At 37.1% G+C, this 25,006-nt stretch overlaps 1 protein-coding gene across 17 annotated transcripts in view; it reads left to right on the forward strand.

Annotated features, from left to right (window-relative positions):
- UBR5 (ubiquitin protein ligase E3 component n-recognin 5) overlaps positions 1-22,846 on the forward strand; it is an 85,708-nt gene extending 62,862 nt beyond the window's left edge. For 10 of the 17 annotated variants that reach the window (XM_030495533.1, XM_030494404.2, XM_030495178.2 and 7 more), the window contains 31 exons: positions 265-411; positions 507-625; positions 706-832; positions 933-1,062; positions 1,281-1,441; positions 2,005-2,244; positions 2,431-2,554; positions 3,292-3,403; positions 5,015-5,146; positions 6,002-6,259; positions 6,604-6,872; positions 8,190-8,401; positions 8,766-8,996; positions 10,004-10,077; positions 10,630-10,802; positions 10,881-11,015; positions 11,535-11,755; positions 12,271-12,391; positions 12,483-12,590; positions 12,829-13,072; positions 13,644-13,755; positions 14,292-14,436; positions 14,738-14,868; positions 15,088-15,148; positions 15,388-15,563; positions 15,957-16,041; positions 17,419-17,574; positions 17,953-18,066; positions 19,434-19,578; positions 20,182-20,267; positions 21,385-22,846. In XM_030495533.1, coding sequence (XP_030351393.1) covers positions 265-411; positions 507-625; positions 706-832; positions 933-1,062; positions 1,281-1,441; positions 2,005-2,244; positions 2,431-2,554; positions 3,292-3,403; positions 5,015-5,146; positions 6,002-6,259; positions 6,604-6,872; positions 8,190-8,401; positions 8,766-8,996; positions 10,004-10,077; positions 10,630-10,802; positions 10,881-11,015; positions 11,535-11,755; positions 12,271-12,391; positions 12,483-12,590; positions 12,829-13,072; positions 13,644-13,755; positions 14,292-14,436; positions 14,738-14,868; positions 15,088-15,148; positions 15,388-15,563; positions 15,957-16,041; positions 17,419-17,574; positions 17,953-18,066; positions 19,434-19,578; positions 20,182-20,267; positions 21,385-21,597 — 4,762 coding nt within the window. In that variant the 3' untranslated portion in view covers positions 21,598-22,846. The remainder of the gene's footprint in view (positions 1-264; positions 412-506; positions 626-705; positions 833-932; positions 1,063-1,280; positions 1,442-2,004; positions 2,245-2,430; positions 2,555-3,291; positions 3,404-5,014; positions 5,147-6,001; positions 6,260-6,603; positions 6,873-8,189; positions 8,402-8,765; positions 8,997-10,003; positions 10,078-10,629; positions 10,803-10,880; positions 11,016-11,534; positions 11,756-12,270; positions 12,392-12,482; positions 12,591-12,828; positions 13,073-13,643; positions 13,756-14,291; positions 14,437-14,737; positions 14,869-15,087; positions 15,149-15,387; positions 15,564-15,956; positions 16,042-17,418; positions 17,575-17,952; positions 18,067-19,433; positions 19,579-20,181; positions 20,268-21,384) is intronic. The other 7 variants (XM_030495007.2, XM_030495265.2, XM_030495359.2 and 4 more) reach the window with 5 other exon arrangements.
- The last annotated feature ends 2,160 nt before the right edge of the window (positions 22,847-25,006 follow it).

Genomic DNA, 25,006 nt, shown 5'->3' on the forward strand with positions numbered 1-25,006 from the left:
GTTTCAGTAAGATGCTATGAAAAGCTCTATAGTGAAACTGGCCTCTTAAAATGGCTGTAGGAAACAAGAATAGCAAATATGAAGTGTTGCCACACACAAACTCTGCATTTCTCTTTTCAGCTAGGTTTTGGCATCTTGCTGCTACAATAAACAAGAAACTCTTAGCAGGAATCTTAATGTGTGCACTAACACCATCAGCCTGTGTAGAAAATATTTGGTACGTTACTGAGCAGTGTTGCAGCTCACCTTTTCTATTTCTTGTAGACTCAAACGAACATCTCCAACAGCCTACTGTGATTGCTGGGAAAAGTGCAAGTGTAAAACACTAATTGCTGGACAAAAGTCTGCTCGCCTTGATCTCCTTTACCGCCTGCTTACCACCACAAATCTTGTTACCATGCCAAATAGCAGGCAAGTTTATATTTGCAGTGACCAGGGCAGAATAATTTTTATCGTTTTTAAATATGTGGTATATCATATCTCCACTAATCAATTTTTCATTACAGGGGAGAACATCTGCTGCTCTTTTTAGTACAGACAGTTGCCAGGCAAACTGTGGAACACTGCCAGTACAGACCACCTAGAATTAGGGAAGATCGTAATCGTAAAACTGCAAATCCTGAAGGTAAAAGCTGTTTCAGTGTAATAAATGGTAAATCCCATGTTTCAGTACCTTTTTCTTACATAGCTTTTTTGTCTCCTTAGATTCTGATATGCCTGATCATGATTTAGAACCTCCTCGCTTTGCCCAGCTTGCTTTGGAACGTGTTTTGCAGGACTGGAATGCACTGAAGTCCATGATCATGTTTGGCTCCCAGGAAAACAAAGACCCGTGTGTATTTAGACATAGTTGTCAATGACAAGTTTGATCTGATATTTGAGACCTGCTGACTTATATAAAATTCATTTCCTTTCTTTTTGTTCTTTCCAAGTCTTAGTGCAAGCAGTAGGATAGGTCATCTTCTGCCTGAAGAACAAGTTTACCTTAATCAGCAAAGTGGAACTATTCGCTTGGACTGTTTTACACACTGCCTCATTGTCAAATGCACAGCAGACATTTTGGTAAGCACTCTTAGCCATGTTTTACATAGATTTTCTGAATAATATGAAACTATCTCTGGTGATACCCTTGGAGATTCATTTGAAAATAACTTCAAGTTAGTTGTATTTTTTTGAATTTGTAGTGCTACAATTGTGGTCTCCCTTTAAATCTTAATGTGTCTTGTTTTATGCTTCTAAATTACACACCATTATTGGGTTGTAATGACCTGTTTCTACAGCTCTTAGATACTTTGCTGGGTACTCTGGTAAAGGAATTACAAAACAAGTATACACCAGGACGCAGAGAAGAAGCTATTGCTGTTACAATGAGATTCCTGCGTTCTGTGGCAAGAGTGTTTGTCATTCTTAGTGTGGAAATGGCTTCCTCCAAAAAGAAAAAGTAAGTGAAGTGGTGCGGTGCCTGTGAGTGTTGGTTGTGGTGGGTTTATTTTTTTATTCGTATTTTTTAAACATTTATTCTTTTTTTAAATGAGTTGATACAAATCAACAGTAGGCAAAAACATCTTAATTTGTGGTCTGTAGGCAGCGTTATGTGGAAAGGTGCAAACCTCAAGATTGCATGATAGCTAATGATATGTCATGTAGCTTATTAATGCCACACTTGTTAAACTTGCATGTTCATACTGAACCTTTCTGCTTAAAATTTTAGGATTTTTGGAAGTAGGGGTTTTTAACTTAGAACTACAATCTGTGGTTGTTTGTCAGTGATAGACTTAGGTATCCAGCCTTAGTCTCGAATTATAGAATGATAAATGTTTTTAGCTGACTTGAATAGCTGTGCATAGTTGCTGTACACACAAATGTATGTATCTGTTAAAAATAATTGTCTTTACTTTTTGGAGGAAAAAAATTAAAATTGATACCATGATTTATTGGGGGGGGGGGGGGGGAGGGGAATAAAAAGTTATTTGACCTTTATTTTTCTGTATTTTTTTTCCCTAGCAATTTTATTCCACAGCCAATTGGAAAATGTAAACGTGTATTCCAGGCATTATTGCCCTATGCTGTTGAAGAGTTGTGCAATGTAGCAGAATCTCTAATTATTCCAGTTAGGATGGGAATTGCACGTCCTACAGCACCCTTTACGCTTGCTAGCACTAGTATAGATGCCATGCAGGGAAGTGAAGAACTGTTTTCTGTGGAGCCTCTGCCACCCAGACCATCATCTGACCAGTCTAGCAGGTAAAATTCACTAAAGCTTGCCATTTGTTCTTTTTAAAGACTTGTTAAAGGTGGTTTTGTTTTGGGGCTTCTTATTCTGGCCAAACATTTTGGAAGTACTTTCCTACTGACATATTTCTACAGTAATTTAGGCTCATAGTGACATCCAGAGGTCCAATCTACCTTTATTTTGTTTTGTTTTTAAAGTTCTAGTCAATCTCAGTCATCCTACATCATAAGGAATCCCCAGCAAAGACGAATCAGCCAGTCACAGCCAGTTCGTGGCAGGGATGAAGAACAAGATGATATTGTTTCAGCAGATGTGGAAGAGGTTGGTTTTCTTTTTTTGTATTTTTTTTCTCAGCATGCACCTAATGCATTAGCACATGCTTTAATGTCTAAACCAGAAATACATGCATCAAGAACCCCAATTTGCAAAAGATAGAGTAACACTTAAAATAGTCCTACCATGCCATAAAGCATATTGTTTTAGTAGAGCTTTGTAACTGTTGTTTTGTATTCATCAATATTTAGTCATTTCAGAGTATACTGTGTCTTGCATTTAACAGTTACAGTATGATTTAGAATACTAATTAATACATCTGTTATTTCCTTTTATATATAAACTTGTGCTATATTATAACTCCCTGTTAAAAAAGTTTTTAAGTCTTTCATGCATGGTTGCTATTACTTAGGTTCTATTAGAGAGCAACAGGGTCTTTTACCAGGATGGTAGCTCTTCACTATTTAGAAACTTATTCTAGGTTTTATAGTCAGTTTTACCCTTTCAAAATTAAAATCTAATGTCCAATGCTATGTTTTATTTATGTGCCTGATTTATTTTTTTTTCCACAAGACTGTGGCCTTTACAACCATAGACAAGTTCTGTGTGGCTATAAGTTCATTTTCTGTTCATGTCAATTCAGTTGTGAGCTCATCTTTCTCGGATGTGGGTTTTTTTTGTTTTGTTTAGTTTTTAATTCAAATTTTGCACTGAGTTTTTGAAAATATGTAGATTATCTCTGACATGGAAGATATTCTAGTATAAAATCACAATGCTCTTTCCAGGTTGAGGTGGTTGAGGGGGTAGCTGGTGAAGAAGACCATCATGATGAACAGGAAGAACACGGTGAAGAAAATGCTGAAGCAGAAGGACAGCATGATGAGCATGATGAAGATGGTATGTATAATGTACATCATGCACATTACTGCTTGTATGAGCAAACTGTGCATCATAAATAAAAGCCATCTTTGGAGTCACCAGAGATAATGATTTGGGAGACTTGCACGAGTGGAGAGAATCCAAGGATTTCATCCATAGAATCCAAGGATTCTATGGTTATGAATCATAGAATCATAGAATGGTTTGGGTTGAAAAGGACCTTAAAGATCATCTAGTTCCAACCCACCTGCCATGGGCAGGGGTGCCTCACCCTAGACCATGTCACCCAGGGCTCTGTTCCAGTACCTCACAACCCTCACAGTGAAGAACTTCTAACCTGAACTTCCCCTGTTTAAGTTTAAACCCATTACCCCTTGTCCTGTTGCTGCAGTCCCCGATGAAGAGTCCCTCCCCAGCATCCTTGTAGGCCCCCTTCAGATACTGGAAGGCTGCTGTGAGGTCTCTGCGCAGCTTCTCTTTTCCAGGCTGAACAGTCCCAACTTTCTTAGGCTGTCTTCGTATGGGAGGAGCTCCAGCCCCCTTATCATCCTCGTGGCTTTCTTCAACAGTTCCATGTCCTTCTTATGTTGAGGATACCAGAATTGCACGCAGTACTCCAAGTGGGGTCTCAAAACATCTTGCAAAATGAGATGAGGAGAATTACAGATAGCTTGTAGTAGGAACATGGACATTTTTATTTTTCTCTTTCTGCTGGAGGAGAAAATATTAAGGTACCCAAGGATAAAAAAAAAAACCCAAAACAAATGTTATGCTCTTGTGTAACAACATCTATTTTGCCTTTTGTATTTGCTGCTGTAAAATGTTGTCGACATAAACTGATTGAAGGATTAAAAAAATAGCCCAGCTCTTGCATGGCTAGTGATAGAAGAGTGGCTGTGGTAGATGTGTTCTCAAAAGGGATCTGAATTATGGTGAGCTAGTTCACAAACCAATTGGAAAATAATAAATTATTGTTCAATATTTTGAATAAAATTAATCCACTTTGTATGAAAGTTCTTGTCATTAATATGACTTGTCTTGTAGTAGTTAGTTGGGGATTAAATGGCTTAAAGCTATGATTAAAAAAAAATTATCATCATCCTTTCCTGACTGTGCTTTGTGCTTCCAGTCAACACATTTACAGTACAGAAAATGTTTATTCACTTGCTGAGTATTCAGAACATTTAATTCTCAAAAGTTAAACTTGAATAGAACCTGTATTTGTTTAATTAGATTATTTTTTCTTTTTTTTTAAGTTTTCAGGTATTCCTTAGATGTTCATTTGAAACAGTATATGGTCCTAATATATGTGCATGAAGAGTTGCAGAGTCTTTTGGCTTGAGTGACTAATTCTGACTTAAAGTCTTAATTTTCAGTGTGTGTGTTGAATGTGTATGTGCAGTATGGCGTGAGAGGGCCAGGGGCTGCTAATTGCTGGAAAATAAGAAAATATGCTCCATGTACTGCTGCATGTTTGCACTGCTTTTGTGACATCTCCCTGGATACCCATTAACTTCTGCTATAGTAAGAGGCTCTGGGTTTGTCTAAGGTGTCTTATGTGAATCACTACAGTCATGCTATTTTTTTCCACTTTCTAAACATGAGATGTTTTGTGTATTGTTTTTACAGGCAGTGATATGGAGTTGGATTTGCTAGCTGCTGCTGAAACAGAAAGTGACAGCGAGAGTAACCACAGTAATCAGGACAATGCTAGTGGGCGCAGAAGTGTTGTCACTGCAGCTACTGCTGGGTCAGAAGCAGGTACACCACATCATCTTGTGTATGATCTAGCTGTTTAGATATTAAGTTGTATGGGAAAAAGAAATGTGTTAGTGATTGAATATGTCTTTAACAAGGGCAGAATCTTTCCCTTTGGATCTGGACTGCATCCAGCACTCCAGAGGTTCACTAGAGAAATTACTTCACAGCTAGACTGGACAGAGCGAGAATTACCTGGTTATGACATTTTAACAAATATCTTTCCCATATAATCGTATTTTCCCTTGTATTTTTTTTTTCACTTTACCCAGCTTCTCCCCCTCCTCCTTCCTCATGTTTCCTTTTTACCTTTGCTTTTCCTTTGCCCATAATAGTACTACACAGACTTTTGAACAAGGAGATGCACCAAGATGTGGCCTAGTTTTTTTTTCTCTTGCAGAGCTTCTGAGTGTATTACCTTGTATTTTCATGAAGTGAAATGAAATGTTTTCACTCGTTTTTTTTAGTGTAGAAGTTAGATACAGTTTAAAACAAAACATAAAACCTGATCAGTTATTTTAAGGCTTTCTGAAAGCAACTAATCTGATGTCCACTTTGAAAACATGATTTTTGGAATTCATTGCCTGGGGGCACAATCAGTGAGGAATTTTTGAATTAATTTATTTCTTAATTTATCTTTTAAAGTGTAAGTAATCTTACTGCTTTTTCATGAAACCTGTGGAAAGTTAGCAGCGTGTTATAAGGATAATTTAGTTAAGATTTTCAATAGTGGTAATTGAACCTTTTTAGTATGTGTAATTTCTTCTCTTGGGAAGGGTTTACAGCGCTGACAGGATACAGGTATATGTGCACAAATGTGCAGTTGTCAGTTAACATTTATTGCTTGTTTCCTCACAGGAGCTAGCAGTGTTCCAGCATTTTTTTCTGAAGACGACTCTCAATCTAATGATTCCAGTGACTCTGATAGCAGCAGCAGTCAGAGTGATGACATAGAGCAGGAGACCTTCATGCTTGATGAGCCTCTGGAACGAACCACAAACAGCTCACATGCCAATGGTGCTGCCCAGGCTCCCCGTTCCATGCAATGGGCTGTACGTAATACCCAAAACCAGAGGACTACTAGCACTGCTCCTTCTAGTACGTCAGCCCCAGCAGGCAAGTCTGAGTAAAATACGTGTCAGTTGACTTCGGCTTCGTCCCTTCCTGTTTTCATTAGTTCTCTTAAGGATGAAGTCTTATCTCTTTGTCATAGAAGGACAGTGCTGGCCTATCTTGGCTGTTCCAGTTCAGGTTTTTGAATCTAAAAAAAGGAATGATCATTGTAGTTCTTAAGATATGAGTATGCTTACTGTAGCTAGTAATATTTTGCTAGTTACAGTTGTGATGTCAGTAATATTTACCAGTTTATTTCTAGAAATGTTCATGTTATAAGTCAATACAGAAAATATGTAGCAAAAGGTAGATAAATTCATTAATGTCATACCTTCTTTTATGTTTAGCAAGTTCAGCGGGCTTGATTTACATTGATCCATCAAACCTACGTCGGAGCGGTACCATCAGTACGAGTGCTGCAGCAGCAGCTGCAGCCCTTGAAGCCAGCAATGCAAGCAGCTATTTAACATCTGCAAGCAGTTTAGCAAGAGCATACAGTATTGTGATACGGCAGATATCTGACCTGATGGGTCTGATTCCCAAGTACAATCATTTAGTATACTCCCAAATCCCAGCTGCAGTGAAGCTGACTTATCAAGATGCAGTTAACTTGCAGGTAAGAACATCCCGTTGTCTGTAGAGAAACATAATTTCAATACGATGGATTTTTTAGGTAAAATCGTAGAATTGTTGAGTTTGAAAGTGATCTCTGAAGATAGTCTAGTTTAAATTCCCTGCAGGGTCAACAGGAGAAGGCTGCTCAGGACTATGTTCAATTAGGTTTTGAATATCTCCAAGGATGGAGACTCCACAAGTGCTCTGAGCAAGCTGTTATTTGACAGCTCTTAGGGTAAAGTTTTTCTTGAGTTTAAATGGACTTTTCAAGTATTTAAGTTTGTGCTTATTGCCTCTTGTCCATTCACTGGATGTCACTGGGCAGAGGCTGGCTCTGTATACTTTATGCCTTTGTATCAGCTATTTACACACACTGATAAGATCCTTCTGAGTTTGTTTCTTGAGTCTAAACTATCCCAGCTCTATCAGCCCCTCATCATATGAGAGGTAGTGTACACTGCAGTAGCTGTAGTTACTAATTCCATTAAATTGTTCGTATTTCCTATACATCTATTCTTTAAAAAAAGGAAGTTCATTGCCTTTTTTTTTTTTTTTTCCTTTCCCCTTAGCTTAGTCTGATATCTAAGTAACAGTTAGGACTGACTGCTTTGGAGGTACTGATGATCTCTATTTGAAAACCTTTGCCCTGTGCTTTTTAACATGAACTGTTGAGTTTATAAAAGAAATGTTAGTAAGGACCAAATAATTAAATGAGGTAAAAGATTTGTGCAGATAAATGTACTGTTTGCTGTCCCTGATAAAAAAAATCCATCAGGTCAACGGAGTTAGCCTCTGGAGCCTGCTTTTCTCCCTGTATTGGGAACAGGTGAAGACTTGACTGGGAGAGGTTTGTATGTTCTCTGTGCGGGTTTTAACTTTGGTGTCTTCACTGGGTGAGTTGCAAGGGGTGAACAGTGGTGAAAGATCTGGCTAGTGAATGCCATAGCAGATGAGGGCTGTTAAAGCTACTAGAAAGTCAGGAATTGGACCAAAATCCCCAAGATATGCACACCTGGGAGATGCTGGGTGATCATAAGGTGAGGAGAAGAAATGTCCAAAAGGGAGAGAGGGGTGGTGAAAATGCTTTACAGACACCAAGGAATTAAGTGTTGAGAGCTGCATACCCCTACAGTAAATCAGCAGTCTCAGTAGAGCTTTCTGAAACTGTTGTTTGGTCATTCTTGAATTGTGGTTTTACAGCCTCTTTGTAGGGAATCGGGTGTAACTGTAAAAGCCATTGTGGAGGCTTGTGTTGAGATTGCATTCTTGTCATCTAGTTCTGTTGTTTGCAAAACTCATTACATCTGATTTTCTATAGAATTACGTAGAAGAAAAGCTTATTCCTACTTGGAATTGGATGGTTAGTATCATGGACTCTACTGAAGCTCAGCTGCGTTATGGTTCTGCATTAGCATCTGCTGGTGATCCTGGGCATCCAAATCATCCTCTCCATGCTTCTCAGAATTCAGCCAGAAGGGAAAGAATGACAGCCCGTGAGGAAGCCAGTTTAAGAACACTTGAGGGAAGAAGGTATGAAAATAGCTTGATTACGGCATGTGATGTGAATTACCAGTCTTGGAGTCAAATCTAATCTTCTTGTTCACTGACATTTTGTAATGCAGCAGTTTAGTTACTGTTTTAAGTTGGCTTCTTATGTTGTTCCTACATTTGGTTTATTTTGACGTGCTACATTCATCTTGAGTGTTAATTATTTATGGTATACAGCACTTGAGCTGCTGATAGTAAAGCACAGAATATGGTCGTTACTCTTATCACACTGGGTTTCTGGTTTTTAGTTTTTACATCCATCTTTCAGAAACAGGGACTAATAGATAAAGGCTGAATTCTGCTGTGATGCCTGATCTCTCTGTATTCAACCCTTTTCTTTCACTAGACGAGCTACTTTACTCAGTGCCCGTCAGGGAATGATGTCAGCACGTGGTGACTTCCTGAACTACGCACTGTCTTTGATGCGTTCCCACAATGATGAGCACTCAGATGTTCTTCCTGTTCTAGATGTCTGTTCACTAAAGCATGTCGCATATGTTTTTCAAGCCCTTATTTACTGGATTAAAGCAATGAATCAACAGACAACATTGGATACTCCTCAGCTGGAACGGAAAAGGTACTGAGCCTGACTTACAGAAACAAAAACTTTTGGTTTTGTTGTATGCCCTTTTGCTTTAGTTCCAATGTAATTTTCAACATATCTTGGTAACATAAGGCTTGTTATGATCTCAAAATGCATACCAGAGAATGTAGATATCAAGAGTAGTTTCCTTACAAGTAGGGATGATTTAATACAATAACTGATTGAGATTTTGTGCTGGCCGACTTGAGTTGGTGGAGCTGTGGCTTTAAGCCTTTTCCAAGCAATAACATACTTCTGGAATCTGCTTTGTTCCCCCAAAATTGACATATTGAAATCTGGCAAATAACTGTTCATCAGAGAATTGCAAAATTCTCACAAAATGCTCATAAAGCTGTGAAGGCATAGACCTTTTTCAGTTAAAGGTGGGTGACGCAAATTCAAACAGTCAGTTGTTTCTGTTAGATGACCTTTTAGTAGCCTGTGTGAAATGAGATCTTACTGGTCATCATCTAGTTTCAGAACATATTTCGCAATGCACAAACTGCCAGAAATGAACACTAATCAAAGTTCTTGATCTTTTTTTTAATACAGTGAAATCTGTTTCTTTAATATGCAGCTTGCAGACAACTTTCTGAAGCGTGATCAGTGACGTTATTTTTGTAAGACTGAGCATATTTATTCTACGCCAGTAAATTTTAGACTAGTATTCTCTTAAATATTTCTAACACTAATGTAGGGTTCCTAGATTTTATATATAGACATAGTCCTTAAAAACAAGCATAATTGCTGTCTGAAGCTGCAGCTTTTTAGATCGAACTTGGTAGGTGGCCAAATGGCTAGGAGGGTAACTGTGCGAGTAAAGTAGTGAGTATGTAATGAGAAGTACTTTACTTTTATTTTAGAGTGAGTTCATTCTTATTATGTATATCTCTCAAGTAACTTTACAGATTATACTCTTGCTTTTACTGATTGCTACAGATGTGTCTTGCCTAATGTTTTCTTCAAGAGGATTGACTATTTTTTTCTTCCTTTTTTTTAAGAACTCGGGAGCTTTTGGAACTGGGTCTTGACAATGAAGATTCAGAACATGAAAATGATGATGACACCAATCAAAGTTAGTGTACAGATACACTTCTGTAATATGCAAAAATGCCACTTACACTTTCTTAGTGTTTTTTCCCCTTCAGCTAGCTGAGAATTTGAATAAATTTTGCTACTTGCATGTGACATTAAAGTTGGGTTTTTTGAAAGGTTTTCTTACCATTATTATTTACCAAATTTATTCTGCCAGTGCCTTTTCTCATTTTGGGGCCGCCTTTTTGTCATCTCTTACTTATTCTGCACAATGACAGGATTTAAAATTTGGTTTGGAGTTAAACTGATTTTTTTGATCTGATGAAACTGCTGCTGAAAATGGTGGAATATATACTCTGTACCAAGTATATATAGATTAGGAGTACATGTTCAGGAAAATTAGTTACAGTAAAAAGAATAAAAGTGATGACTGCAATTTAATAAAAATAAGGGATTTGTGGAAGCATCCTGTAGAAGTATTAAAGCTCCTCCAGTCAGGTAGCTAAGAGGGAAGCGTATTAATATTTTGGTATTTAAAATCCTTTGCTTTTATAATTGTGAAAATTGCATTGAAATCTTCTCTTATATTTAGGTGCTACACTCAACGACAAAGATGATGACTCCCTCCCAGCAGAGACTGGCCAAAACCATCCATTTTTCAGACGATCAGACTCTATGACGTTCCTCGGCTGCATTCCACCCAATCCTTTTGAGGTTCCTCTGGCAGAAGCCATCCCCCTGGCAGACCAGCCTCATCTGTTACAGGTGACATCAGAGAAGATGTTCTGGAAGAAAACTGCAGTTTGCTTTTTCATTTCTAACTGAAGTATATTATTTACCCAGAATGCTTTTGTTAATTTTCAGCCAAATGCTCGCAAAGAAGATCTGTTTGGCCGACCAAGTCAGGGTCTGTATTCATCTTCTGCCAACAGTGGGAAATGCTTAATGGAAGTCACAGTGGATAGAAACTGCCTTGAGGTAGATTTAAAGGTTTTATTATTTTAAACAATTTAAGCTAATACCTTCATTCCTTAAAAAGACATTTCAATATTTTCAGAGAGAATTTTAAGTAGCTTTCAGAATAACTTAAAAAGCCAGTAAGTGTGAGAACTTGGACCTTTTATTACAAGTATGGGGTTTTTTGTAAATGTAGGAATTTTCATGATTACTGATTTATAGCAGATTTCAGGCAATATTTTCAAAGGCTGCAATACAGTCCCAAGTTAATTTTGAAATGCCAATTATATCATTATTTGTGATAAAAAGACTTAAATATTCCTGTATCCCAGTAAATTTGACTTGTCTACAGACCAAGCATTAAATGGCAAGCATGAAGTGGGAAAGTGTGTGTTTTTGTAGTTGAAATGATTGAGGTTATTGTGTTTTAACAGGTCGGTTACAGTGCTCACACTTGTGTGGCTTAAAAATTATATGTATCCTGGAAAAGCCTTATAGACTACTTTGAAAGTGCAATTAAATTTTACTTCTCCTCTTTAGGTTCTTCCAACTAAAATGTCTTATGCAGCCAACTTAAAAAATGTTATGAGCATGCAAAATCGGCAAAAGAAGGAAGGGGAGGAGCAAAACGTGCCTACAGAAGAATCTGAGAGTTCAAAGCCAGGGCCTTCAGCTCATGATCTTGCAGCACAACTGAAAAGCAGCTTGTTGGCAGAGATAGGATTGACAGAAAGTGAAGGGCCACCTCTCACATCTTTCAGGTAGTTTGAGTTAAAAATCACTGTATGAAATATTACTGAGCTGACAAATATTTGGGACTCTGAAAAGTCTTTTAAAATTAAAATTGGTAGCTTTAGTTTGAATTTGTAGTTTGTGTTTGATAGTTTTAAAATGAACAATTGAACAGTCTTCAAAGAGGTCAGTGTGAAGTGTAGTAAAAGTCCGCAGTGAGGGACTGAACTGCCTGCACTTTGAATTGCAGTTCTTTTAAAAAAATTGAGGTCTTGATTGAAGGGGGACCAATAACAGTGAATTCCATGGAGCAGTGAAGCTACATGCTCTGAAAGTAATTTCTCTTAAGAGGGAAGATGTGTGTTTCAGCTACACTAAACATTTCATGTGCTTTTGTCCACAAACTTACTGTACCATGGTAGTGTTTATCAGAAATAAAGAACTTATTTGAAGGCAGGAGGTGACAAAAAGCCAAAGTACACAAACTGTGTCTGAAATTTAAGACAAAATGCTTGTCTGTCATTTTTTTCTCTCCTTCTGTCAGGCCACAGTGTAGCTTCATGGGCATGGTTATATCTCATGACATGTTGCTGGGACGCTGGCGCCTTTCTTTAGAATTGTTCGGTAGAGTATTCATGGAAGATGTTGGAGCAGAGCCTGGATCGGTACGTATTTCCCAGTGTAAGGACAATTCCTCTTACAACTAAATTGTGCACCTCCCTCCTTCTGATTTTGGTTTTTGGTTTTTATTTTAAGATCCTGACTGAATTAGGTGGCTTTGAAGTAAAGGAATCGAAGTTCCGTAGAGAGATGGAAAAACTCAGAAACCAGCAATCCAGGGATTTAACGTTGGAGGTAAAAAATGTTAGTTTATCTTCTGAATTTGTTTTCATTAATTTAGTTATTGCGCACAGGATAAATTGATAATATAACTTGATAGGAGAAATTGTATTTCAGAGTCTGGAAGCAGGTGTCTTAAACTTTATTTTGTGAACTGTGTTGCACATTGTAGTTTTTCACGGTCTAATTGGTGTTTTCTCAGTCTATGCAGAGGTGTCCAGAAACTTCTTGTGAAGCTGAAACTTTTCTGTGTTTTTACTAGGTTGATCGAGACAGAGATCTTCTAATTCAGCAGACCATGAGGCAGCTCAACAATCATTTTGGTCGCAGGTGTGCTACTACTCCAATGGCTGTACACAGAGTAAAAGTTACTTTTAAGGATGAGCCTGGAGAAGGCAGTGGCGTAGCACGAAGCTTTTATACTGCTATTGCACAAGCTTTTCTGTCAAATGAGAAACTGCCAAACCTGGACTGCATTCAGAACGCCAACAAAGGTACCCATACAAGTAAGTGATGCACAGCAGTAAATCTACAGATAACATTCATAAAAGCCTCCGATGTTTTTTTACATTGAAATACTTGGCATTTTCTCAGAGATTTGTTAGCACAGGAACTATGAAAATTGTGCATGTTACTTCTCTGAGGCAAGGAAATGGCATTTTTTATGCTTCCAGAAACAGGAAGCTGTTGTTTTTCTTGAAACCAGAGTCTGCTTTACATGCTTTCAATTCTTTTGAGCATCTTTCTCTCCAGTAGGTAATAATTGTCAAGATTTTAGCTAGTAAGAGCTTATACATTTTAATATGACTGCTCCATCTGGCTTGCCATGAATACATTTTAATGTTTTTGAAAGTGTATATAACTCTTGAAGTACTTCAGCATTTTAAGTTGGTACAAACACTTCAGGTTCCTTTCTTAAGTTTGGATGAACCCCAATCACTACTTTCAAGTGAAGTGGTTCTGTCTCATTGACGTCTTTCAAGCTATTTTCTGAAGCCGTCTCCTCCTTACACTGAAACTTAGGTAGGAGAAAGAAATATAAAGATGTTTAAGTTTATGAGGCTTTTTCCCCTTCAGGTCTGATGCAGAGATTGCGAAATAGGGGAGAGAGAGATCGGGAAAGGGAGCGAGAGAGAGAAATGCGGAGAAGTAGTGGCTTACGAGCTGGTTCTCGGAGAGATAGGGATAGGTAAGTGATATATTTTCAATTTGTTGGAGATACTTTGTCAAACAGAATAATTGCCTTGGTTATCTTCAGGAAAGATACCTTTACTTCCTCAAATTAAAGGTGTCTGTCTTTTTTACTTTCAGGAGCAATTTACAGGGTAATTTTTTTTTAAATCCAATATATACTTCAATTCTTTAAAGAATAATTATGCTTACTTTAGCATTGATAGATTATGCCTCAACCATTTGCCATCAATCTATCTTGCTAAAACAATAATAAAAACTTGTGTACTAGAGTAAAATTGTGAGGTGGTTTATAAACAACATTGCCATTGCTGGCATATCTGACTGCTGTATCCAGAATACTAGTAGGACTAAAAATCTCTGGTTCATTTGATCATCTGTTCGTGAATCATTCTCTCCAAGCAGCTATGAGCAACACTACTATTCCAGCATAAAAGCTAATGCTCTTTTGCATCTGTGTGCAGATTATATTGTTCTAGAAGTTTTTTGCGTATTTCCTCTGAAATGAGTACATACTGCTCTAATTTTCTTAAGGGACTTTAGAAGACAACTTTCCATTGACACACGGCCTTTTAGACCAGCATCAGAAGGAAATCCTAGTGATGACCCTGACCCTCTTCCAGCACACAGACAAGCCCTTGGAGAAAGGCTTTACCCTCGAGTGCAAGCAATGCAACCAGTAAGACATACCAATTTCATACACTTAATGATATGTTGCTCTTGTCCTTTTTTAATTTAAAAATTAGTTTCCTTGTCCGTTGTTGTTTAACATAACTGAAAATACTAGAACAAGTAGGACTGTTTCTATATAATCTGGCATTTTCTTAAGATTTTGTTTTCTGTGATTTGTAAATGTAATTCCATTTACCTTAGGAGCTGTCTTGCAATGAATATTAAAAATACTAAAACTTTCATAAAACCATGTTTGAAAATGAGAGAACTGAAGGAGAATAGTAAGTCATATCATTCCTTATCCCCAGGCATTTGCAAGTAAAATCACAGGAATGTTGCTGGAATTGTCCCCTGCTCAGCTGCTTCTGTTACTAGCTAGTGAAGATTCCCTTAGAGCAAGAGTTGATGAAGCAATGGAACTCATTATTGCACATGGCAGGTAAAGTATCAAGGAGTTAGGTAAGATGAGAACTGATTTTGTGGCCAAAGCACTTTGACTGTGCTACAGCTAACTCTGATACATACAACTTATTCCTTGCTTTGTTCTGTTTTCCTTTGGACAAGGGACTTGACTTTGGTTTTATCTGTCTGGTTTCAGAATATCTCCGTTCCTTACTGTGAAATTAAATGTGCCTTTATTTTTTTTTCCCTTGTCAAGGGAGAACGGTGCTGACAGTATATTGGATCTTGGATTGCTAGACTCTTCAGATAAAGTACAGGTAATAAATTGATGCACAAATTAAATTTACTTAAGATCCGGTTGTATCAGTTAATTTTAAAAACTTCAGCAACTGTAGGTCTCCTTTATCATGCAAGACAAGAAGTATAAAATGTTACCATTAGGAAACATGGAAATTCTTAAACAATGGAATCTTTGGGTCTAGTGGCAAATAGCTTCTTGATGTGTGTCAGTAACTAGAATTAAGTTTGTTAATTGCTATTCTGACTTTCAAAACAGGAAAACAGAAAGCGACATGGTTCCAGCCGCAGTGTAGTAGATATGGAATTAGATGATACAGATGATGGGGATGACAATGCACCACTTTTCTACCAACCTGGAAAACGAGGTTTTTATACACCAAGACCTGGTAAAAACACAGAAGCAAGGCTGAATTGTTTCAGAAACATTGGCAGGTATGCTACTATTAACTATCTAGTCTGAAACATGTAAAAGATGAATATACAAAATACCAGGGAGAGTACCAACGGTCCAAGTGCAAAAACTCTATCACTTACGCTCTGTATTTCTCACTTAAAGCTAAACAGTGGGGAATTTGCACATGTCAAGGTGAAGTTTCTTTTCCTGTTATGTTTTTATCTTTTTTAACAATCTGGAAGTTTTATACTGCAGGAAATACTTTCTTGACATGATGTATGCCTGTGGTTTTCTTTTGGGGATTGATAGGGCTGGAAAGCCAGCTGCAGCTTGATTCTTAGGATATTTTTCCTTTTCTAATGTGAGTTTGCTGAAAGATCTCCGATGTAATTTCTTTCGTGCCGAATCAAAACCCATACGCTTGTTTTCAGAATCCTAGGATTGTGCTTGTTGCAGAATGAGCTGTGTCCCATCACATTGAATAGACACGTAATCAAAGTTCTTCTTGGCAGAAAGGTAAGCTGAATACAGAAATTTTAATTTTCTTCAATTAATGAAACTGCATCTTTAAAACCTGCTTTTTTTCTTTGGTGCATGCATTGAGTAGCAGAGTTGATACTGGAACTGTAAGGCTGCCTTTAAATTTACTTCAAGGAATATTAATTTTATCATTTCCTAGATTTTTAACTGAGTATATGTACCAGAAGTCAGCTATTTGACCAAGATGGAATGATTTGTAGTAGGTTAGCCTTTCACTCTCTTATGAAACAGCTTACTGTCTCCCCTTTTTCTCTTCCTGAGACTGAAGACTTGCAGACATCGTGTTCAACAGTACTAGGCAACAGCCTGTCAGCTTACTAAAAAGCATTTTCCTCAGTATTTGAGAAAACTCATTGAATTTAATTGTAATTACAATTCTGTCTTGGGTGTAGGTATGATTTAATTCAGAGAAGAATTACCTAAACTTTTGGCAAAAATGCTTCCCCACCCCCAAAACCACTAATTATATACTGCACTTTGCATGCATTAGTCAATAGCATTGTGAGTTCTGTCTGATGCAACAAACTTAAACCAAGGTTTGCTACTGCTGTTTTTTCTTTAAAAACAGTGTTGATCACATGAATCAGTTATCCAAAATACATACGATCTTTGATAAAAAGGGTTAATGGCAGAAAGATATGCCTCCAAGTATTCCCTCATAATCTTCCAAGAAATATTATCTTCTAATTATTTTCTTCAGGTTTTTCTTCAATATGTATTCCTTCCAGTTAAATGTCAGATACATTAAAGAATATTTTAGGTTTAGTTTAGTTTGTAGATTACTTTCCTCTCCAGGCTGATGAAGAACAAAGAAGCAAGGAACTACAGAAAACAACAAGAAGTAGACATTAGTATTTTAATTGTTGGGAACTGTGGTATGCAGTTGGGCCATGAGTCACTTAAATGTGTCTGTATATCAGTGGTATGTATGTGTTTTAAGTGGAGGGAAACTTTCAGCATTTTTGGAGCAGTGATGCAAATTGTTTCCAACTTCAGTCAGCCTCCATCAAATCTCTATTATCTGGGTAATATGTAGAAGAATCTGTTTTAAAAAAAAACAACTTATAAATTTTCTTTATAACCTCTATGCTCTTAGTAGCAGGAAAGGCTTTAGAGGTCTATCTTTACGTTCTGCTAATGCACCTGAGTTGAGTATTCTAATGTACCTTCAGAAGTGGCTGAATATAGCGGTTTGACTGCCTTTATTGCCAAGTGTTTGGATGCTTTTTACGTGGGTGCTGCACTGCTGTATGCCAGTGCATAGATTAGGCACAGATCACGTAATTTTGAATATATTCTTGAACAACAGGACTGCTTCAAACATTAGTTTCAAGCATCTGTCTTTTTTTATAGGTGAACTGGCATGACTTTGCTTTTTTCGATCCGGTTATGTATGAAAGCCTTCGGCAACTTATCCTGGCTTCCCAGAGTACAGATGCTGATGCAGTGTTTGCAGCAATGGACTTAGCCTTTGCAATAGACCTGTGTAAGGAGGAGGGTGGAGGGCAGGTAAGCGCAGATAAACCCGTATCTCTGTAGCTTCAGAATTGGACAGCTTATGCATGCTGTAATGTTCACATAACCCATGTACTTCTCAGATGACGGAGAGAATGTTTTAGCCTTCCTAGATTCGAATACAGTGTTCTCCTTGGACATTGGAGCGTGAGTTTTCCCCTTGAAGTTGATGTAGAGCCTGCCATGAAATCTGGATAGCATAGTCAATCTTAGGGAATCTTTAAAGCTAACCTGTAATAGGAAATTTTGCTTGTTTTTAGAGGCATATTAAGTAATAAATACTGTGCATCATACTGTGTCTGTTGAAGTAATCTTATTTTCTTTTTTTTTTCTTTTATTTCTTTTTAAATGGTCCTCGTTACTTTGCTGTAGGTTGAACTTATTTCCAATGGTGTGAATATACCAGTCACTCCTCAGAATGTATATGAGTATGTCCGGAAATATGCAGAACACCGAATGTTGGTAGTAGCAGAACAGCCTCTACATGTAAGTCTTTGGTGGAGTGTTTTTAAAAACAGAAGAACAAAAAAATCTGTAAGATTTCAGTGAGATAATTCTGGTATAATTAATAACAGTATTGCTCATCGGGTTTCTTTTGAAGTCTTGACAGCTTGATTAAAAATATTTAATGTTCTAATGTTTTGTAATTATACAGCTGTTTATGCAGTACTGTGCAGACTGAGTACTTTTGTAGAATGAAAGTTAATTTCTTTTAAACTGGATCTCACTGGTTTAAGCATGTATATTCATTCATTTCTTGAGCTCAAAAGGCACATACCCTTCTGGAATTTTTGCTTTGTATTTAGCAGTGACTTTGTTATAATCACCTGTCACCTTTGATTTGTTTAGCCTTATAAAATACAAAGACTAAAAAGAAATTTCAAAATACTTACATAAATCACCTTGAACTACTGACTTGTGTCCTTGCTTGAAAAGGAAAAAACAGTTATGAAACACACACCTTTGCTTTTATTTTACTACCCTGGCAAGAACCCTAACAATTGACTGGAAAACTGCATTAAAAATAATTTGGGATTTGAAGACCTTTTTAAGTAAAAGTTACGGAGTCATATTTTTGTTAACAGTTAATGAAGGTCCAGTACTTAGAACTACTTACTCTCTGTCGTATGCTACTACATTTAATCTTGGTAATTTCTCCTGACGGTGTTTCCTGCTACACTTCTGAGATATGTTAGTGGACTGCTTGATTACCTCTGCGCAGTTTAGCTCTACAGTTCTCACAGAAAGAACATGTTTCTGGAATTCAGCTACTTGATCTCAATGTCTGGCTGTATTCATAATTTGACTCTTGTTTATTTTAAGAGTTGAAAACCATAATGTTTGTATTCACTTTGAATTTACTAAGACAAATTTATTCATATTCTTCCATTTTGAAAATAGAATTTCTAATCTTTTCAGGATATTGCTTATTTATATAAAATACGTGTGTATAACATTTTTAAAGCAGAGTTGGCATGTGAGTGTCTGAGGAAGCAAAGAAAAAGGAACATGCAGGATGCATTTTTTGCTCATCAGATTCAGTGTGGCTCAGCAAAATACCTGAACTTTCTAACATTAGAAAGTGCATTTGCTTCTGCTCCTGGTGAAAATATTAGTTCAAACTATTACTGCTTTCCTTTGCAACAGTAGGTAGGGTTTAACAGATTGGTGCAGTTCTTTGTTTCAGATTATTTCTGTCTCAGATAGCAAAGGTTTGAAAGAAAAGAACAGCTAGGAGAATAAGGAATTCTGAGATAATGGGGGATTTCACATGGAATGTTTTGGTAATGCATTTAAAGACAATCTGGAAATGGTTATGACTATAATGTGAACTTCATGGTTTTTCACTTAAGGCAATGAGGAAGGGTCTCCTGGATGTACTTCCAAAGAATTCATTAGAAGATTTGACAGCAGAAGATTTCAGACTTTTAGTAAATGGCTGTGGTGAAGTAAATGTGCAAATGCTAATCAGCTTTACCTCTTTCAATGATGAGTCAGGTATGAAATAAATTCCTCATTCAGAAATTGAGTTGCAGGGATAACTTAATGCTGTCTGTTCTGTGCGGAGTAAAGTTACCAGCAGTAAACTTAAACTACTTCTTCAAATTTGACATCACTTAAGAAGTCACTGAAAGTCCTTATACAGTTATTATTGTTTTTACATACCTTTGAAAATGTTTTCCTTCAGTAGCTTTCCCAGCTTTCTCATCACTTGATGTTAAATACAAGGATTATATTACTGGTAGCCTGTCTTTCCTTCTGAAAGTTCTGAGCTAACTTCAGAACTATAAATGTGATGGATACAGTCTTATATTTCTTACATAATTTTTAAACTATATTTAGCTGTTGTTAGGCTTTTTGGGAGGGAGGGGGTGAGGGTTCAATTGAGGTATTACAGAGTTAGCTTTTACATTCAAAAGTATGTGTATTAGTTTATGTGTATTAGTTTATGTGTTTTAGAAATTACTAGTGTCTCCAATATCAGGATTTTATGAATGAGACTGTAGCTGAGATCCAACTTGCAGTACATGTAAAACAGATTTCTTAATATTTATTGTCCCATCACCAGCTGAATTATGTATCTTTTTTTATTTCACACAGGAGAAAATGCTGAGAAGCTTTTGCAATTCAAGCGTTGGTTTTGGTCCATAGTTGAGAAGATGAGTATGACAGAAAGACAAGATCTTGTAAGTTGTCCATTCCCACGGGAAATGTGCAGAAGAACTGGAATAACTTTGGCATCATTACTGTTTTTAACTGTGTCTACCTGCAGAGACTTTGTATGTGAAGAGTTAAGGTAGCAAAGCAGGGTAGTAGGGTTTGATTAGACTCTCACTTCTGGAAACATCAGGTGTGAATCCTAGACCTTCCTTGCAACTGAAAGTGTGGTGTGTTCTTACCCGTATTCACAGGTCTCTTATGGAAGCAGAGTTACAGTGTCTGCACAGTCATTCTTAAACTGAGTAACTATGGTTCTTCAGCTGTGTTGTGGGCTAGTGGTGTTTTGAGGTTGAGTTCTCTCCCTGGATTATCTGTGTATCCTAAGGGCAATACCTGTGTCCTCGCTGAAAGATGTCAGTAATGACACTATCTCTTTCTCAGAGCCCTTTAGGAATAGCTGATGAGAAGCATGAAAGAACAAGATACTGTTCAGTGGGGTTCATTTTGGAAAAGTTGCCTATAAATTGTGTTCATTGAATGCTGCTTAAAACTATTTGCTTTTAACTTCCTACTACTTAAGTTACTATCTTTCCTTTACAGTTTGCTAAAAGGAAACAAGGACTAATCTGAAAAGCGGAAAATCTAGAACACATTTGTTAAGGCATATCTGTGGCTACAGTTTGGTAGTGACTCTGCTCTGCAAGTCATTATATCACACTTGAGACAATAAACCAAATATTCTCTGTTGCTGCCTTTTGTCTGTACAAGTATTACATTCTGTAGCCACTGACTGGTTGCAAGGTCTTTCTGATGCATTTTGTATTGATGGCAGTCACCATCTCCTCAGATGGATCTGGCGACATTTGATTTGCTGAAGATTTGTTGATGCAGGATCATTTTGAATGCTGCTTTTATCAGTTTTAACAGAAGTATATTAAATGAGCAGTCAAAGGAAGGAAGTGAAGGAAGCTACTGTAAAACTATGTAGCATGACCCCTGAGTTAGTTGGAATATTGAACAGAATGTAGTATGATCGAAATTGCTGTGACTGTGCAGTTCTTTAATCTATCCCTACACAACATGTAGGCAATACAGATTTTAGCCTTGTACAGCAACATTTTAAATGCTGTCTTCTTTTTTCAGGTTTACTTTTGGACCTCAAGTCCATCATTGCCTGCCAGCGAGGAGGGATTCCAGCCTATGCCATCAATCACAATAAGACCTCCAGATGACCAACATCTTCCTACAGCAAACACTTGCATTTCTCGCCTTTATGTCCCACTCTATTCCTCTAAGCAGATTTTGAAACAGAAATTGTTACTCGCCATTAAGACCAAGAATTTTGGTTTTGTGTAGAGTATAAAAAGTGTGTATTGCTGTGTAATATTACTAGCTAAGTTTTGTAGATTTTTCCATTTGTCTATAAAAGTTTATGAAAGTTAATGCTGTCATACCCCTGGTGGTACTTTAAAGATTTAAATGCAAACATTCCTGTACTAAATTTGTAACGTAAAGGCCTAAGGAGCACTGGCAAGATCTGATTGCAACAGTTTGCTGGTCAACAACTCCTTTGCCTAACCCCAGCCAAAGATGACAGCAGAACAATATAATTTACACTGTGATTTATCTTTTTGCTGAGGGAAAATATGTAAAATGTTCTGAAAATTCACTGCTGCCTTTGTGGAAAGTGTTTCAGCAAAGGTTCTTGTATAGAGGGAGTAGGGAATTTCGAAATAAAAAATTAAGTATGTTCTGTGTTTTATTTTAACTTTTTTTATTTTTAAATGGTGTTTAATTTGTGGTTGGCTGCAGTTGTGTATCATGTATATTGAACTTGTAAAAAGTTCCTGACAGCTCAGATCCCAGAGTTGGGATCGTTCACTTATGAAACCACTTTCATTGCAATTTTTGTTCTGATTGCATTGAACTCTGGCACATCAGATACCATCACTAATATTTTGCATGTAATCTGTAACTTTAGTGGGTTTTGTTTTGGTTTGGGTTTTTTTTCCTGTACATATGATGAGGCCAATGCACAGTATTTCATAGTTCACAATCAACATTTTTGTATCCCTGTTTCAGTGAACAGACAGGCAGGAGATTGTTCCACTACCAGTTCTAACCCGACACTTGTACTACGTTATCTAACTATGTAAACTCAGCCTGGGCACTTTCTGGTAACTGTAAAATGTTTATAAGATCATGATTATTGAAGATACATTTTGGAAAACTTTAATGTTCGTGAGCAGCTTAACTTCTTTTGTATCTAGCCTTTTTTTAAGTATCTTGTTACAGTTTTTTAATAAAGAAATTACAGACAAAATACCAAGTCATACTGAAGAAACAATAGTTTTTATTTATTTAGCCATTTATACTGTAGCTAACTGCATACACTAAACATAGTTGTTCATTAAAAATCTGGATTTTGTAACTGAAAAATTGACCTGCAGAAGACATTCAGCCCACATTTTACAGTTAGCAGAGAATCCTGAATGAAACAGGCCAGGCAACCCCTTCTTTTCACAGAATTGGTTTGAAGGGAAAGTGGCTTGTTCTGAAAAATCTCAAGGTAATTAGGTTAGAATAAAATTCCCAAACCGTGTTGTAGTGGGTTCTGCTGTATGTTCACTTTTGAAGTGGTTGGTTGCTTTTGGGGAGGGCAGTCTTTGACCATAACCTAGGACTTGTTTTCCCGAATGCTTGAGAGAGTTTTGAGAGTTAGGAAGTGATTAATAAAGGAAGGAGCTACTTTTTCTGTGTCAAAACAAGTATCTGAAAGCTTAGCAGGCTGAAGTATTGAAGGTTAAGAGCTTTTGTGGTGGTGATGTTGTTCTCCCTCTTTCTTGCTTCTCCAACCCCATGAGTCCATGTTCGTGATTTTTTTCTTCCTTTTGTTGGGAAGAGCTAAATTATCGTTCTGTCAAAATCCAAGTGGAATTCACCTTTGTCAGAGTTCCACTGGGTTTTCCTTTCTGTCAGCTAGTTGAGGATGACCAGAAGTTACCCACAGCTGTGATTTTCAAAAAAGCCTCTGTTTTCAGCATTTATTTAATTGCTAGAGGTATGGAGGACAGTTGACAACAGAAATTCTGATCACCAGTTGCCAAATTGATGTTGAAAATCCTGTTTTTTAAATAAGGCTGACTGATTCAGACTTACTGTGTAGTTAAGCTTCAGGTAACTGAGGAAACAGATGTAGAATTATTTCTGCATGTACTAATACCTCCTAAATCAATTATCTTAGAAAAGGGCAGTTTCAGTGTTTGAGGATTGGAGTCTAGTCGGGATTTCCTGTTGTGATCTCCAGTGTATCTTAAGTTCAAAACTGTATCAGATTTTACTGTACTAGCATCAATGAAAAATGAAAAGCAGTATAGCTACACAGTTTAGCTATAGGTGTATTAGTATAGAGAAAATTTATGCTGGTGTGGCTGTTCTCGTATACTAAGGAGGATAGTTACAAGGGTACAAAGCAACATATGCCTGGATTTCTAACTGGTGTCATTATTTCCATTACCAAAAACGCCTCTAACTGAAATGTGTAAAGTTAGTAGAAAGCAACAAAGCAAACTGTTTAGAATAGGCATCAAATCTACAGTCTGTAAAATAAAGCTCCCAACCTCACAAAGCTTTGTGAGACTTGATGTATTAAAAAGTATCCAAGGCCCTTGGATGAAAGGCCATATATAAATGTAAAGTACTATGTGTGTATATATATATGTATTGTGTGTATATGTATATAAGTGTATGTGTATGTATAACATATAAATATATGTTATATGTATATATATTTGTATATAGCTTAAACATTTTTTAAGTCCTGTAATGTATAGCTAGACAGAAATTATGCAGATAACTCACAGTAGCTCACCATATATACACACACAAGGCATTCTGATAAGTGAAGAGGGACTTTAGAATGATTTATGCTGTCGTCATTGACTTGAAATGTGTATGTAGCTTTATAAATAGCTTTTTTTCCTCTGTATGGTATATTTAAACTATATCAAGATTTTAATAAGAAAAATGTTTATTAAAATCATACACCTCATCTCCCTTTGACTTAAGCCCTTCTGTTAGTTCACTTTTAAGATGTGGTAGAGAAACTAGTTAAAAGCAAATCCTGTAATGTTTACATTTTTGAATAGTCCTAAATCCGTAGCTGTTCGTAACTGCTGAAGAAGGAGATAAAGGTAGCTCCTACTAAAACATTATCACCATCTACTAGACTAGTTCCTATTCTGAACTAGGGAGAGCTGACACCTTAGTGCTAACTTCCAGGGCTAATTCTTGGCATTGATTTCTGTTCTCAGCTGACTATATCCAATGCAGAAAGAAAATTGCTTGTTCCAGCTTTGTTAGTTTTCCAGAAGTGAAAAATTGGGACTTGCCATCAAGTGGCCTTTTCCATCTGTTTGGGCCAGGAGTGAGTTTTCTTTCCTGCAAGTTAGTCATCTGGTCATTAGATAACATGCAGTGAAAAAGCTGTAAACTGGCAAACCTGTGAATCAGAAGCAATACCCTTCTTGTACGGCTGCAGTCATTCAGGGAGCCAGAGGAAAGGAAATTTTCCTGATCTCTTAAACTATCTTTGTATAACTTGCACAGTTGTATACAGAGCTGCTGGTTTTTTCCAAAGTTTACTTCTTCCACATATATATCCAAGGAGAAGTGCGTAGACAGCAGGGACTGAGCCTTCCCTGGGTAGCTGGTGTGCGGGTGGGAGAAGTGCCCAGTCCCCATCACCCACCTCCCCTGCGGTCCT

Source organism: Strigops habroptila, chromosome 1, assembly GCF_004027225.2.
Source record: "Strigops habroptila isolate Jane chromosome 1, bStrHab1.2.pri, whole genome shotgun sequence".
Lineage (NCBI taxonomy): Eukaryota > Metazoa > Chordata > Aves > Psittaciformes > Psittacidae > Strigops > Strigops habroptila.